We start from the raw sequence: 13,757 nt of genomic DNA, 5'->3' as shown, positions 1-13,757 counted from the left end.
ATTGTTGATCCCAATGCGAATGCGTCACTTAAATTTTATAAAAGACAATTAAGAACATCAAAAATAAAGTGATACGTAAATATTTCACAGTGCAATATATTATGTAATTAATAATAATTATATATTTATGAAAAAATAATTACATCAGATTTAATAATAGCAATTGTTTTGAATGTACATAATATGAATAAATGATTACATCATAATAGTAATAATCACAATTGTTTTATTTCCCATTTGTTGCAACCCTAGCATATTTTCATGTAGCAGCAGAAGTACCTACACTGGCGGCGCGGCGGCATCGTGCGACATCAAAGGCATTGCCTTACTAGGTAAGTTTATAATGACTCATTTCTTTTATTATATAATTTACGTTTTACTTTTACAGAATCCGATTCAATGGATTATGAAGACGAGTCACACAACGCCATACGATAGTGATGATGAATGAACATTTCAATAAATGCATGCGTGTTTTTTTATGTTGTTTTGTAATTGTTAATTGTTTCTTAAATAAAGAAATAAACTAAATATTTAAATGATGATTTGTTATTTGCAACACAACTTTATATTTGAGATTCTTTACAAATGTATATTTAGTTTTGTATCATCAAATTTATAAATTTTATTCCATAGTTTTCAAAATTAAATGTAAATGACCATAAAAACATTAATAAAGTAAATCATTGATGTAAGGTCAGGGAACGTAATACATATATACATCTGACCATGTAGAAGCTAAGTCTTGTTGACTGCTGAAGTCTGTAAAGTTTTGTTGTCTGCTGAAGTCTGTACGCAATGAAAATGTCTGCCGTTTCGAAAATAAGTTTTTAAGACCCTAATAAATAAAATATATGAATGGCAGATCTGGTCAAATACTTTCAAAATTGTATTTTTTTCAGCACTTTCATAAGTGTCTGCCAGAATGTTATCCGCGTGATAATGGTCTGCCATTGTTATTTTCCGATAGTAATAATAATCTATTTTCAAATATCAAAATGGCAGACGTGGTCAAATGGTTTCAAAGTTCGCCAAAAATTTCCACCTGTCTTACCTAAGCGCGCGCCCCGTCCACCACTCTGGGCTTAGTGACTCCTCATCTCATGTATAGTAGGTATAGGGGAATCAACACACAAAAATCCAGGTCTGGTCAAATACATACAGGTAGCTTTGCGCTAGCTCTCTAGCTATTACTTCTTATGGAGAGAAAACGTAAACATGTACCACGGGCGAAGCCGGGGCGGACCGCTAGTAAATAATAAAATAATAAATAGTGTATTAGATTTGTTATTGTATCTTGTATACCTACGAATAATTATTCTTACGTCTTGTTGGGAAATGTTCAAATACCTACCTATTGAAATAATTTACTGTTACAAATCATTAGTGTTATTAGTTTTGAGTGAATAGGCATGGATCAGAAATTCAGAATATAATATGCTACTAACTACTCAAATACATACATGTTTACACAACAAACACCACTGACCTCTATAACTATAAGTTATAGAGGTCAGTGACCGTCAGTGACAAACACTATGGATACCTACGCTCGCGAATGCAAATTCGGTGATTTACTAATTATTGATACCTAGTCATTGAATTCGTTTTGAAATAGCCTGTACTTTGTAATTTTTAGTGTTATAGACATTTATAAAATGTGGTGCTCATTTTTTTTTTGTAATAAATTATCCTGCTACGCTATTGTATTTTCGTTGTTTTATTTCAAGTGAACACCCATACAATTTTGTCACGAGCCGCCTCTGGCCTCTGGGTGAAATCAACCAGTCAAATGATTTTTGTTCTAATTGTATTTTGGTAGTAGTTTGTTTAGAATTTACATTACCATTGTTTAATTTTTATTTTGTATTTGCAGTAAAATAAAAAGATGAAAAACTTCATTAGGTATATTGTACGACACCTCACTCTGAATCGCGCTAGCGAAATTTTTTCGTTACAGAGCACATATACAACTTTCGGACAATCTTCATTGAGGCCGGCCGGCAAATCGAGTATGTCGAGAAACTTCACTAATTCGATGGAGGTATTCTACCTTCCTTCCTCCACAGTTGTGGGACCCCGACGTGCATTGAACACGCAGCTTTCTGATACTAGTAGCTAAAATCAAAACCACAGATATGTCTGTGATCAAAACCATAATAATATTTTTACCTATTATTTTACTAAAAGTCGAGTGCATCGAAATCGTAAATATGTTTTTCACCTTCCTGGTTTTTTTTCCATAGTAAATAGTGTTTTTGATTTGTTGTTGTATGAATAATTATTCTTACTTGTTGGTTATGAAATGTATTTTGAAATAATTTACTTTTACAAATCATTAGTGATATTAGTTTTGAGTGAAAATGCTTGGATCAGCATAATATCATATTTGCTACTTCAAATACATGTTTTGATAAAAAAAAAACAATAGTGTAATGTAGGTAATAAAATAAAACTGCGTTTTATTGTAGGTAATCAATTTTGACATTATTTATTTCCCAAAATTACAATAAAATAGTTTACGCCAACAAATATAACTTTTATTTTTATAACAATCCTACTTCCTACTAATGCGAAAGTTCATACATGTTTCAAAAGAAAAACTTTTACTTTTACTATTATTTCAATTTATCCGGTTTAATTAAGACTTAATATTGATACATATGATCATTATAAATACAAATAGGAATTAACAATATAACGAATACGTGGCACAACTAAAATTTTACCGATACCACCCGTGGTCATTCTCCTTTGTGGGTCATTTGTAACAGGATGGCGGTTCTACAGCGAAAAAAGAAAAATGATGGTCAGAACGCTGATACCGGATACCTTAAGATACTGTAATATAAAATATTACTAGATTAGATAAAATATTATAGGTAGTATCTTCACCGTGTGTGACGCGCTTTACATTCACGCCATCTAGAGTTAAATCTTTATCATTTTTGTATACGTCTGTGTGTGTAAACGACCCTGTATGCAATGACAGATGTTAAAACGCATAATTTTACCGAATTGGGTGGATTTTAAGGCAATGATATAACATATTTCAATAAAATATAATATTCAGTAACCGCCATGACTATTCCTAGGTTTGATGACTATTCCAATTACGCAAAAACTCAAATAAACTAGAAATGTAGAATTCAGCGCCATCTAGCGGGATATTGGCTGGGAACAGATCGTTGCAATCACCTTAAATTGGCTCGACTATAGTACCTTTTTAACCGACTTCAAAAAAAAGGAGGAGGTTATCAATTCGGCCGGTATGTTTTTTTTTTTTTTTTTTTTTTTTTTATGTATGTACACCGATTACTCCGTGGTTTCTGAACCGATTTACGTGATTCTTTTTTTGTTCGATGCGGGATGGTGTCGAATTGGTCCCATAAAAATTTTATTTGGATATGCCCAGTAGTTTTTATTTTATGAGCATTTTTGTCTGTATTTGTAAATGTTGCAAGTGCAAGTTTGAAGTCGGTTGTTTTTAACGCAGTTATTGACTTGTTTAATATCGGTTCAGCTGTTTCGAGTCTTAGACAGAAAAAAAAACATGTATTTATGTTTTGCACATTCTTTTGAGATTACCCTACGTTTATAGTAATTTTTACTCGATTCATATAAGCTGATATCATTGTACTATAATGAATAGGTAGGGAATAGGTATGGTAGGAGATGAATAAAACACTGAGGAAATATCAACAACTTTAATGTTTGAATATATACAAGAACAATCGTAGTTACAATTATCATCGTTAACAATAAGACGCCGCGGCTGCGCCTGCGCCGCAACTCTATTATATATTTATGATTTTCGAGATTATGACTGTATTTTCACTATTTCTTAATGTTGGAACGTCCAGTTAGCGGACCAAATAAATATAAAAAAAAAAAAAAAAAAAAAAAAAAATGATTACTTAACGGACCACTGGTGTCATGAATAAGGCAACACGTTTGCTATCCTTTGGAAATTTAACAATTTCTTAACTACAGTTAAAATTCAAAAGAGACCGAAACGACAAATGACAGTTACAGCGCTTGAGCATTGCACTAAGTTTATACAGTTATACAGTTACAGTTATAATATAAAATGCTTCGTCCTCTACATCACTAGTCTTGCAGACTCGGAATTGAGCGCATCCATAACAATGTACTTGAGATTTAGCCGAGACTACGCGTACAAAACTTAATAATAATTTCGATTACACTGTTAAACATAACATTACACATAGCTGGTTACACGACGCAATAATAATAATTTACTAACCGCTACACTCACAGCCCGTACTCTACTCCTCGTATTTACACGTGTATATATGTATGTCTCTCTGCACTCTGCGCCCGTCTCACTGTGCTCGCCGGTGTGCAAGTTGAGCGGCTCAATAACGACAAGAACCGAAACATTTTGTGTTGCAACACAACACGCAACATTTGTACGCGAACGTGTTGCAACACAACATAAAACATCTATACGCAGGTGTGTTGCAACACCGCAAATTTAGAACATTTCTTATACATATAATTCAGAGTCAGACCAATAACAATTCATTTCAATGATCAATTTGCAAACATTTTCGATACCTACTTATGTATAACAATAATTATAATTTTTAGACAAAGCTATGTACAGAGGCCGCGGCTCAACTTGGACACGGCGCGTCGATAAACGATTATATTATATGCAATATAATAGAGATCATTAAATTCAAATATGCGTTAAATCCTCTGTTAAGCGCTTTACAAGCATCCAACATCACTCTCCGAATTGACACGACGAATGGTTCCACACAGAACCGAACGGTCTAAGTATAAATAGGGTTATTTACATAGCGATACATAAGTGTTCAACCGGGAACAGAACCCGCGACCCGCGAGCGCGGCTGAGCGGCCGCACTTGCTGTACGTTGCGATGCTGATTTCGGCAAACCTGAAAATATTAAACACATATTACAAACATTGTTAATTCGTAAACATTGTAAACGGTGTGTGTTTGTGTATGTAGTGGGCGGAGCGTGTATTTTACGTATGGGTGTTGTGTGTGAAGTAGGCGGGGCGTCTGATAGGTGTTGTATGTGTGTAGTGTGAGGTAGGCGGAGCCTTTATTGTACGTATGGGTGTTGCATGTGTGTAGAAGGCGGGGCGTATGTTATACACATGTATGTGTGTGCGCGTACCTGCGGGCTCAGAGCGAGTCGCGGTGCCACACCCAGGTGCGCTTGGTGTGGTCGAAGCGGTGCGCCAGCCACTGCGCCTGCAGCAGCTCCACGCGGTCCTCGCTCAGGTACAGCGGCTTGCCGCGCCTGCGCACAACGCGGGGGGTTAGAGCGGTGGGGGGAGGTGGGGGGGTGGGGCAGAGGGACGGCACTCACTTGAGGTCGCGGTCCTCCTCGTCGTAGTCGTCCAGGTAGAGGCTGCCCCAGAGGCAGGCGCGGCGGCCGCGGATGACGATGATGTAGGTGGAGGTGACGACGAGGAAGATGCCCGTGCCGCCGCCGCACTCCGTGGCGTGCTGCACGGCCTCGGCCACCTGGTGCTGGCGGCAGCACGGCTGCTTCAGGCAGACCAGCGTGCCGCACAGCAGGCACACGGACGCCTCCTTGGGCACGGCGCCGCACTGCAGGCACACGCGCTCGTGGTAGTACGTGAACAGCCGGTCGTACTCGCGCGGCAGACGGAGCAGCGCCGGCCCGGTCCACACCACGTGCAGACTGCGCACCACGCGACCGATCTGCGGTGCACATACAATGTTGCAGTCAATTTAGATAATTTATTTTGTATTCTATTTTAAATGAAATTGATAAAAGGTTTTACAACACAATAAAATATACTGTACAGAAAAAATGGTAAATCTATAAATTTGTTTCAAAAAATTAAAAATATGTTATCTGTATGAGTAAGATATATCCACTATTATCATAATTATGAACACAGTCGAAATCGTGTGTTCTCTGCGTATAAACTTACAGCACAGAATACATAATATTAGCTAAACGCTACAGAACGGACACTCTCCGCCTCCCGCCAAAATTAAACTTACCTCACCCCCGCGCGATCAGACATAAAATGGGCCATATTTTTCTGCAAGGACGATACGCAACGAAGATTGACAACATTAATCAAATTGACTTAAAGTAATTTTATTATTTTGGATTTGTGATTATCGTTTTTCGTAGAAAATGGTTAGATATTGTGCTGTTTACGGATGTATTTCATCAGAAAAACGTGAATTTTTTTTACGCTAGTCACAAATGTGCCAACCATAAAGCGTTAACACACACATTTGCAGTCTCTACAGTGTGACTGTCAAAACGATCATTTTGTATGGAGTGTCCGGGGTGTGCTTACAGTAAACAAATAGTAACATTATAGTTTCAGAAAATAAAAACAGAACTGATGAAGTGAATTATTCGAGTCCAATCAAGTTTATCGATAGTCTGCTCACAAGAGCGGAATTCAAAGGACCGTTTGATGATAACAATAACGGTCCTTCGAGCCGGATCCTACACCTAAAGCCACCACTCACCGCGAGCTGTCCGCCGGTGGCAGCCTGCGCCAGCTGGCGGGCCCAGCCGCGCGCCGCATCAGCCGCGTGCGGCGGCAGCGCGTGCGCAGCTACAGCCCGCCCGCCGCCCGGCGCCAGCTGCAGGAAGCGCGCCAGCTCCGCGAACTCGTGTGCTGCGTCCACCGCCAGCGGCAGCTCGCCGCCGTACACGTGCTTGCGGACCAGCGCCGCGATGCGCAGGTACGGCAGCACCAGCTCCTGCACCTGAAGGGGAAAAGAACAACTTTATTACAAAAAAAAAATTGAAAATTTCTCAGTTCCACACTCAAACAGCATTTCATACGTCCGGCAGCCGGCTGTGTGTGTGATATTTTACGAGTTTGACACATTTTACAAAATATCAAAATTTAATTTGACCTTTTAAAATGGTCAGAACATATAAATTTTTACACGTACTGCACACCTTTCGTGTGTTTCAATTACGGGCTCTAACGCAGTCATGGTACCGACCAAAATAATTTCTTCAAATTGGTCCTGCTGTGGGTTTCTTGGTGTGGAAAAACTTCTTTTATTTTGAGGGAAAGGATTTAAATAGTAGAACAATAAGAAATATTACAATAGATAGGTACTGGATGTATCTGCACAACCAACAAAATTATTCACAGAATAACAAATTTTTAATTCGTACAACAAATGCGTATCATTCATTATACAGAAATTTTTCTTTTTATAATAATTATGAGTATAAAATACTACTTACCTCCTCTTCAATCTGATCGATTGTCACATCCGCACTGTGCGCGGGCGCATCATCGTCCAACAAGTGATCCCCAGCGAGCGCCCCCCGCAGCAGCCGCGCGGCGTCCAGCAGACTGCCCTCCCCCTCCCCCTCCCCCTCCCGCGGCTCCCCGCCCTCCCCCCGCCCGTCGGCTTCGGCCAGCAAACGCGAGAACCGCCCGTTGGCCACGAGCTGGTTCACCACTTGGTAGTACGTGAGCGCGTACAGCGCGCGCACTATGCACGTGAAGTGCACTGGAAAGCACGTATTTTGTAATTAGTCATTCTATTTTTGTAGGGGACTTGTTTAATAATTATTATGATACTATAGATATGTATTGAAACAGTTTTTATTGAAGTCAAATTATGCGCATAACCACCAAAACTTAATCCGTGTACAAATAATAATTTTTAACCAGAAAAAAGTGAAAATATTCTGATCTAATTAGGTGCATGCTTTGGGCATGGTTTGTACAGGTAGTGACTCACGTATATCGAGATGCGGCGTGTCATCCGGCGCCAGCAGCAGCATGTGCATAAGCAGCGCGGTGGGGTCGCGCAGCAGCAGCGGCACGGGGCGGCGCGGCGCGGGGGCGGGCGCGGGCGGGCCGGCCTCCGCCCCCGCGCCGCCCGCGCACTCCGCCCCCGCCCCGCCCTCCGCGCTCGGCACCAGCGCGCGCCACGTGGCCGCCACGCCCAGCGACGCGCCCGCCACCACCAGCGCGCGCGCGTGCGCACCCGCCACGGATAGTAGCGGCACTGCAATAGACATAATACGTTAATTACACATTATGTACGGTTCGTACACCTGGGGATGCTGCTGCTGATAGTAATTAAAACTAAGCTGCTAAAAATAATATGCTTTAATATTGCTATAAATATAATGCTAAGAGTTACGCACGAACGCGGCTCTCGACGTTTTAAGTTTTAACGTGAACTAATGCTATATGTAAAATGAAAATGCTGTGACATAAAAAAATGATGATGATGCGCTTTGTACGGTTGCACCGTACACATTTCAATATTAGGTTATTATTTGGAAATCATACTCTGTTATTTAAGCCGAATTTTTTTTTAACTTTATCGGTCGTCATCTTAGATCATTAAGTAATGGATGGAGTACGCTGGCAAATGTTCTAACTAAACTTTCTGCTGATTTTGGTGCGGGGAGGGCAACTCACACTATTGAAACACAATCACACATTCACAAAAATAATTTGTGTCACGAAAGTCGTAAAAATTTACGACCTTTTAAGCGACGAGTTTTTAAATTCAACTCTATCCCTAAGTTCATAAAGATTAAATTTGTATTTCATTCCAAGTTGTCTCGTGGGGAGTGTGGTTCAATATCGCGTTCCAAATTCAACTTTATAACTTAGATCATAAAGATTAAATTTGTATTTCTTTAAAAGATAGTCTCGTAAGGAATGCGGTTCATTATCGCGTTTTAAATTCAACTTTCTCTCTTAGTAGATAAAGATTAAATTTGTATATTTTCTTTCCATGATAGTCTCGTCTCTTTCTCTCTCGAAACATGACTCGATTATTTGTCTTGATCATATCGCTAAACGATACATCGACGATTATTAGAAATTGCATTTAATTAGAAATGTACGTTAAAAAATAAAAAAATATACACAAATTAAAGGTTATTCCATCTTTTTTAATATTCGACATGTTTGAATTGCTTCTGCAAGACTTGACAGTGCAAAACGGCATTTTTAGCGGAGCACTCGCAGACGTCCTTTCGATGTTTTACGAATACGCAGAGTGTTTGTAATCGATTACGCAAGTAGTTTTTATGAAAGCATAAGATTTTTCGATTCGAATAATCTTATACCTCAGCAAAAGGGGAAACGCCTGCGAGTGTTATCCATTACTTAATGATCTAAGGTCGTCATTGATTATTATTTATTACAAAAACTTTCATGTTTTGTTTCAATTGTCAATTGTTTCAATTTAAGTAACTCAAGTGACTCACCGATACAATCGTCCCTGGGCTTGTATCTGGGCGGGCGGCTGGGCGGCGGCTGCACGAGCCGGCCGCCGCGCTGCACCAGCTCGCACTCGAGGTTGGTGCGCACGAGCGACGCCACGAACGTGAAGATGGCGGCCGGCGACGAGCCGTAGCGCTGGCGCAGCTTGCCGCCCGCCATCGCCGTCATGTCGCCCATCGCCTTGCCCATCGCTTCCGACAGCTGCGACTTCACCTGCGCACACCACATTACATACACACACGCGTAATACATTTTTAATTTATTTAATTAGAAAATGGAAAAGTGGAAGTAGAAAAATGTGAGTGGAACAATGTGAGTAGAAAAGTGTGAGTAGAAAAGTGTGAGTTGAAAAGTGTGAATGGGAAATGGTGTGATAAAGTGTGTGGGAAATTGTGAGTGGAAAAGTGTGAGAGGGAAATTGTGTGGAAAAGTGTGAGTGGTAAATTGTTAGTGGGAAAAGTGTGAGTGGGAAAAGTGTGAGTGAAAAAGTGTGAGTTGGAAAAGTGTGAGTGGGAAATTGTGAGTGGGAAAAGTGTAAATGGGAAATTGTGTGGGAAATTGTGAGTGGGAAAAGTGTGAGTGGGAAAAGTGAGTGGGAAAAGTGAGTGGGAAAAGTGTGAGTGGGAAGTGTGAGTGGAAAATTGTGAGTGGGAAAAGTGAGTGGGAAAAGTGTGAATGGGAATTTGTGTGGGAAATTGTGAGTGGGAAGTGTGAGTGGGAAGTGTTAGTGGGAAAAGTGTGAGTGGGAAATTGTGAGTGGGAAAAGTGTAAGTGGGAAAAGTGTGAGTGGGAAAAGTGTGAGTGGGTTATTGTGCAAGGAAATTTGTGAGTGGGAAATTGTGAGTGGGAAATTGTGAATGGGAAAAGTGTGAATGGGAAAAGTGTGAGTGGGAAAAGTGTGTGGGAAATTGCGAGTGGGAACTTGTGAGTGGGAAAAGTGTGAATGGGAATTTGTGTGGGAAATTGTGAGTGGGAAATTGTGAGTGGGAAGTGTTAGTGGGAAAAGTGGGAACGGGAAATTGTGAGTGGGAAAAGTGTGAGTGGGAAATTGTGAATGGGAAAAGTGTGAGTGGGAAATTGTGCAAGGAAATTTGTGTGGGAAATTGTCAGTGGGAAATGTGTGAGTGGGAAAAGTGAGTGGGAAATTGTGAGTGGGAAAAGTGTGAGTGGGAAATTGTGAGTGGGAAATTGTGAGTGGGAAATTGTGTTAGGGAAGTGTAAATGGGAAAAGTGTGAGTGGGAAAGTGTGAGTGGGAAATTGTGAGTGGGAAAAGTGTGAGTGGGAAAGTGTCAGTGGGAAATGTGAGTGGGAAAAGTGAGTGGGAAAAGTGAGTGGGAAAAGTGTGATTGGGAAATTGTGAGTGGGAAAATGTGTGAGTGGGAAAAGTGAGTTGGAAATTGTGAGTGGGAAAAGTGTGAGTTGTGGGAAATTGTGTGGGAACGTGTGTGGGAAATTGTGAGTGGGAAATCGTGTAGATGTGTGTGGGAAAAGTGTGAGTGGGAAAAGTGTGAGTGGGAAATTGTGTGTGGGAAGTCGTGTGGAAGTGTGTGGGAAAAGTGTGAGCGGGAAAAGTGTCAACGGGAAATGTGTGAGTGGGAAATTGTGAGTGGGAAATTATGTGGAAAAGTGTGAGTGGGAAAAGTGTGAGTGGGAAAAGTGAGTGGGAAAAGTGAGTGGGACATTGTGAGTGGGAAAAGTGTGAGTGGGAAATTGTGAGTGGGAAAATGTGAGTGGGAAATTGTGAGTGCGAAAAGAGTGAGTGGGAAAAGTGTGAGTGGGAAAAGTGTGAGTGGGAAAGTGTCAGTGGGAAATGTGTGTGGGAAAAGTGAGTGGGAAATTGTGAGTGGGAAAAGTGTGAGTGGGAAATTGTGAGTGGGAAATTGTGAGTGGGAAATTGTGAGTGGGAAAAGAGTGAGTGGGAAAAGTGTCAGTGGGAAATGTGTGAGTGGGAAAAGTGAGTTGGAAATTGTGAGTGGGAAAAGTGTGAGTTGTGGGAAATTGTGTGGGAACGTGTGTGGGAAATTGTGAGTGGGAAATCGTGTAGATGTGTGTGGGAAAAGTGTGAGTGGGAAAAGTGTGAGTGGGAAATTGTGTGTGGGAAGTCGTGTGGAAGTGTGTGGGAAAAGTGTGAGCGGGAAAAGTGTCAACGGGAAATGTGTGAGTGGGAAATTGTGAGTGGGAAATTATGTGGAAAAGTGTGAGTGGGAAAAGTGTGAGTGGGAAAAGTGTGAGTGGGAAAAGTGTGAGTGGGAAAAGTGTTAGTGGTAAAGTATGAGTGAAAAAGTGTAAGTTAAAAAGTTTGTGTTAAAGTAAATGACGAATCGAAGTTCGGCTGGAAAAATAATAAGTATGAGTGGAAAAGTATAAGTAGATTAGTGTGAGTGGAAAAGAGTCGGTGTTAAAGTGACGTCACGTACCGGCGGCGCGATCTCCCGCTCGAGCATGGCGCGCACCTGCCGCGCGAGCTGTGCGAAGGGCGGCGCGGGGTCGGGCGGCGCGCGCGGGGCGGGCGGCGGCGGCGCGCGCGGCAGCACGCTGTTGGCCAGCTGGCGGCACAGCGGGCACAGGAACTCGCCGCGCTCCACGTGCAGGTTGGGCGGGCGCGGCGCCGCCAGCGCGCGCAGGTAGGCGCGCAGGCAGCGCAGGTGCACGTGGTGGCCGCACGACTGCGCCGCCACGCCGCCCTCCCAGCCCACCGACACGCTGAGCAGCCACGAGTCGCGGTCGAAGTGCTGCTGCAGCTCGTCGTGCAGCCGGTCGTGGTGCGCGGCCGCCGAGCCGCGCTGCGTGGCCGCCAGCCGCGCGCGCTCGCCCTCGGACAGCGCCAGCGCGGGGGGCCCGCCGCCCGCGCGCCGCCGGTGGCCCAGCACGGCCGTGGACTGCAGCAGCGCCACCAGCCCGATGGGGTCGTGCAGCGCGGCGGGCGCCGTGGTGTTGCAGATGACGCAGTCGTAGTCGCGCGCCACGGGCTCGTCGTCCCACTCCATGTGCTCGCCCTCCAGCTGGCGCACGGCGCTCAGGAACTGCGCCTGCTTGCGCGCGAACTCGCGCATGAGCGCCGCCTGCCGCTCGCGCGCGCGCCGCGACCGCTCCTCCTTCTCGCGCCGCTCCCTGACAAACGAACGCATATTAGCCTTTCATCTTGGCGCTTTTTTTAGAATATCGCTTTTATTTTTACCAAACGAACAACTATAAAACTATAAACTTATATCTTAATAAAAAATATATTTTACATTTAAAAGTTGATCCAAAAAAAAGATTAACTATATGAAAATACAGAAAACATCTTAGATGTCCCGCATACAAAAGCAAAAGTGTATGTATACCTTGCTCTCTGTTCCGCCTGCCGTTCTCGTTGATTCGGCCACATGGTACGTCGCACTTGTTGAATAGCATCTGCACATCGCGAATCTAGCGCTGCCAGTTTATGTAAAACTTGGCCGATGAAGTGTGGTCCGTCACCTATACAAAATTACATATAATATTAAAGTTTTCCATCTATATTACTCATCTATGTATATCCTACGCAAATAAAATCATTTTTATTCTGTGTACTATATCCTTGATGTGGCGAGGTCGATTTAACTCTCCTGATTTCATTGAATCAGTCACATAATTCCCCTCTTTTTAACCATCTATTCCTATTTACATGTCAACGTCAATCTCTTTTCTTCATCACACTATATACTCACCAATAGGTTCTTGCGAGGCTGGTGGAGGCTCATCCAATGAAAATGAATCGAGACGACCCGATAGTTGCGAGTGCAGCTTCAATAGCAGCGAGATGATTGACTCGTTCACCGGGATCTGCTCTTCAGCTTGCGAGTGTAGTTGCACCTGCAGGACGTGTATGAAGTTAAAGTGGCTCTTTTATTGATTTGACAATACACATTCCAGGTGCAATTTATTTTGCATCTGGAGATCTCAGCATTCTTAGATGTTAAGATTGCTGTCACTGAAATGATAATTTTTTCTCAAATTTTCTCTCCAGTCACTAAATAAATTGATGGCACAAAAAATGCATACAAATATAAAATAATTATAAATTTTTAAGTTTTTTTACGCAAAACATATTTGACTGTATACTTTATTTTTCTTTATTTGTTTATTTGTGGTTCGTGTACACTGTACACTGTCTAATGTGTTCTTTATCTAAATACCATACCTGTGTATTGGAAGTGTGCGCGTCGTGCGCGGAGTGCGCTGCGTGCGGTGCGTCCAGTTCTAGCGGCGCCGGTAAAGCACGCGGCTCGCTCATTTCCCACTCTAGCTCTGTAATGTATATTAAATAAATTAGTATTTCAGTACGATGAAGATATTCACTCAGTATTGATTTTACGTATTAATTTAGCAGTAATTTAAAGGTCTTTTCTCTTACTTCTTGATCTCAAACTTCACAGCGGAGCGATATTATAATAAGTGACTTTAATACGCAACTTTAATCCAGAGGGAACATATTATAAGTGCCAGACAATGATGT

General features: G+C 42.1%; 1 protein-coding gene across 1 annotated transcript in view; it reads right to left on the bottom strand.

Annotated features, from left to right (window-relative positions):
• Positions 1 to 3,915: 3,915 nt before the first annotated feature.
• Ubr3 (Ubr3 ubiquitin ligase) overlaps positions 3,916 to 13,757 on the bottom strand; it is a 53,320-nt gene continuing 43,478 nt past the window's right edge. Inside the window, exons 19-29 of the mRNA XM_089702195.1 lie at positions 13,443 to 13,549; positions 12,970 to 13,114; positions 12,604 to 12,739; positions 11,695 to 12,388; positions 9,261 to 9,489; positions 7,769 to 8,038; positions 7,263 to 7,534; positions 6,524 to 6,766; positions 5,370 to 5,728; positions 5,175 to 5,300; positions 3,916 to 4,927 (exon numbers count right to left, since the gene is read on the bottom strand). Coding sequence (XP_089558321.1) covers positions 5,183 to 5,300; positions 5,370 to 5,728; positions 6,524 to 6,766; positions 7,263 to 7,534; positions 7,769 to 8,038; positions 9,261 to 9,489; positions 11,695 to 12,388; positions 12,604 to 12,739; positions 12,970 to 13,114; positions 13,443 to 13,549 — 2,573 coding nt within the window. The 3' untranslated portion in view covers positions 3,916 to 4,927; positions 5,175 to 5,182. The remainder of the gene's footprint in view (positions 4,928 to 5,174; positions 5,301 to 5,369; positions 5,729 to 6,523; positions 6,767 to 7,262; positions 7,535 to 7,768; positions 8,039 to 9,260; positions 9,490 to 11,694; positions 12,389 to 12,603; positions 12,740 to 12,969; positions 13,115 to 13,442; positions 13,550 to 13,757) is intronic.

This window comes from Colias philodice, chromosome 13, assembly GCF_061535455.1.
Source record: "Colias philodice isolate Cphi_HAF_F1 chromosome 13, ilColPhil1 Martin Lab GWU primary, whole genome shotgun sequence".
In the NCBI taxonomy this organism is placed as follows: Eukaryota; Metazoa; Arthropoda; class Insecta; order Lepidoptera; family Pieridae; genus Colias; species Colias philodice.
The sequence above is the reverse complement of the archived record's forward strand: the minus strand, read 5'-3'. Positions and strand labels throughout refer to the sequence as shown.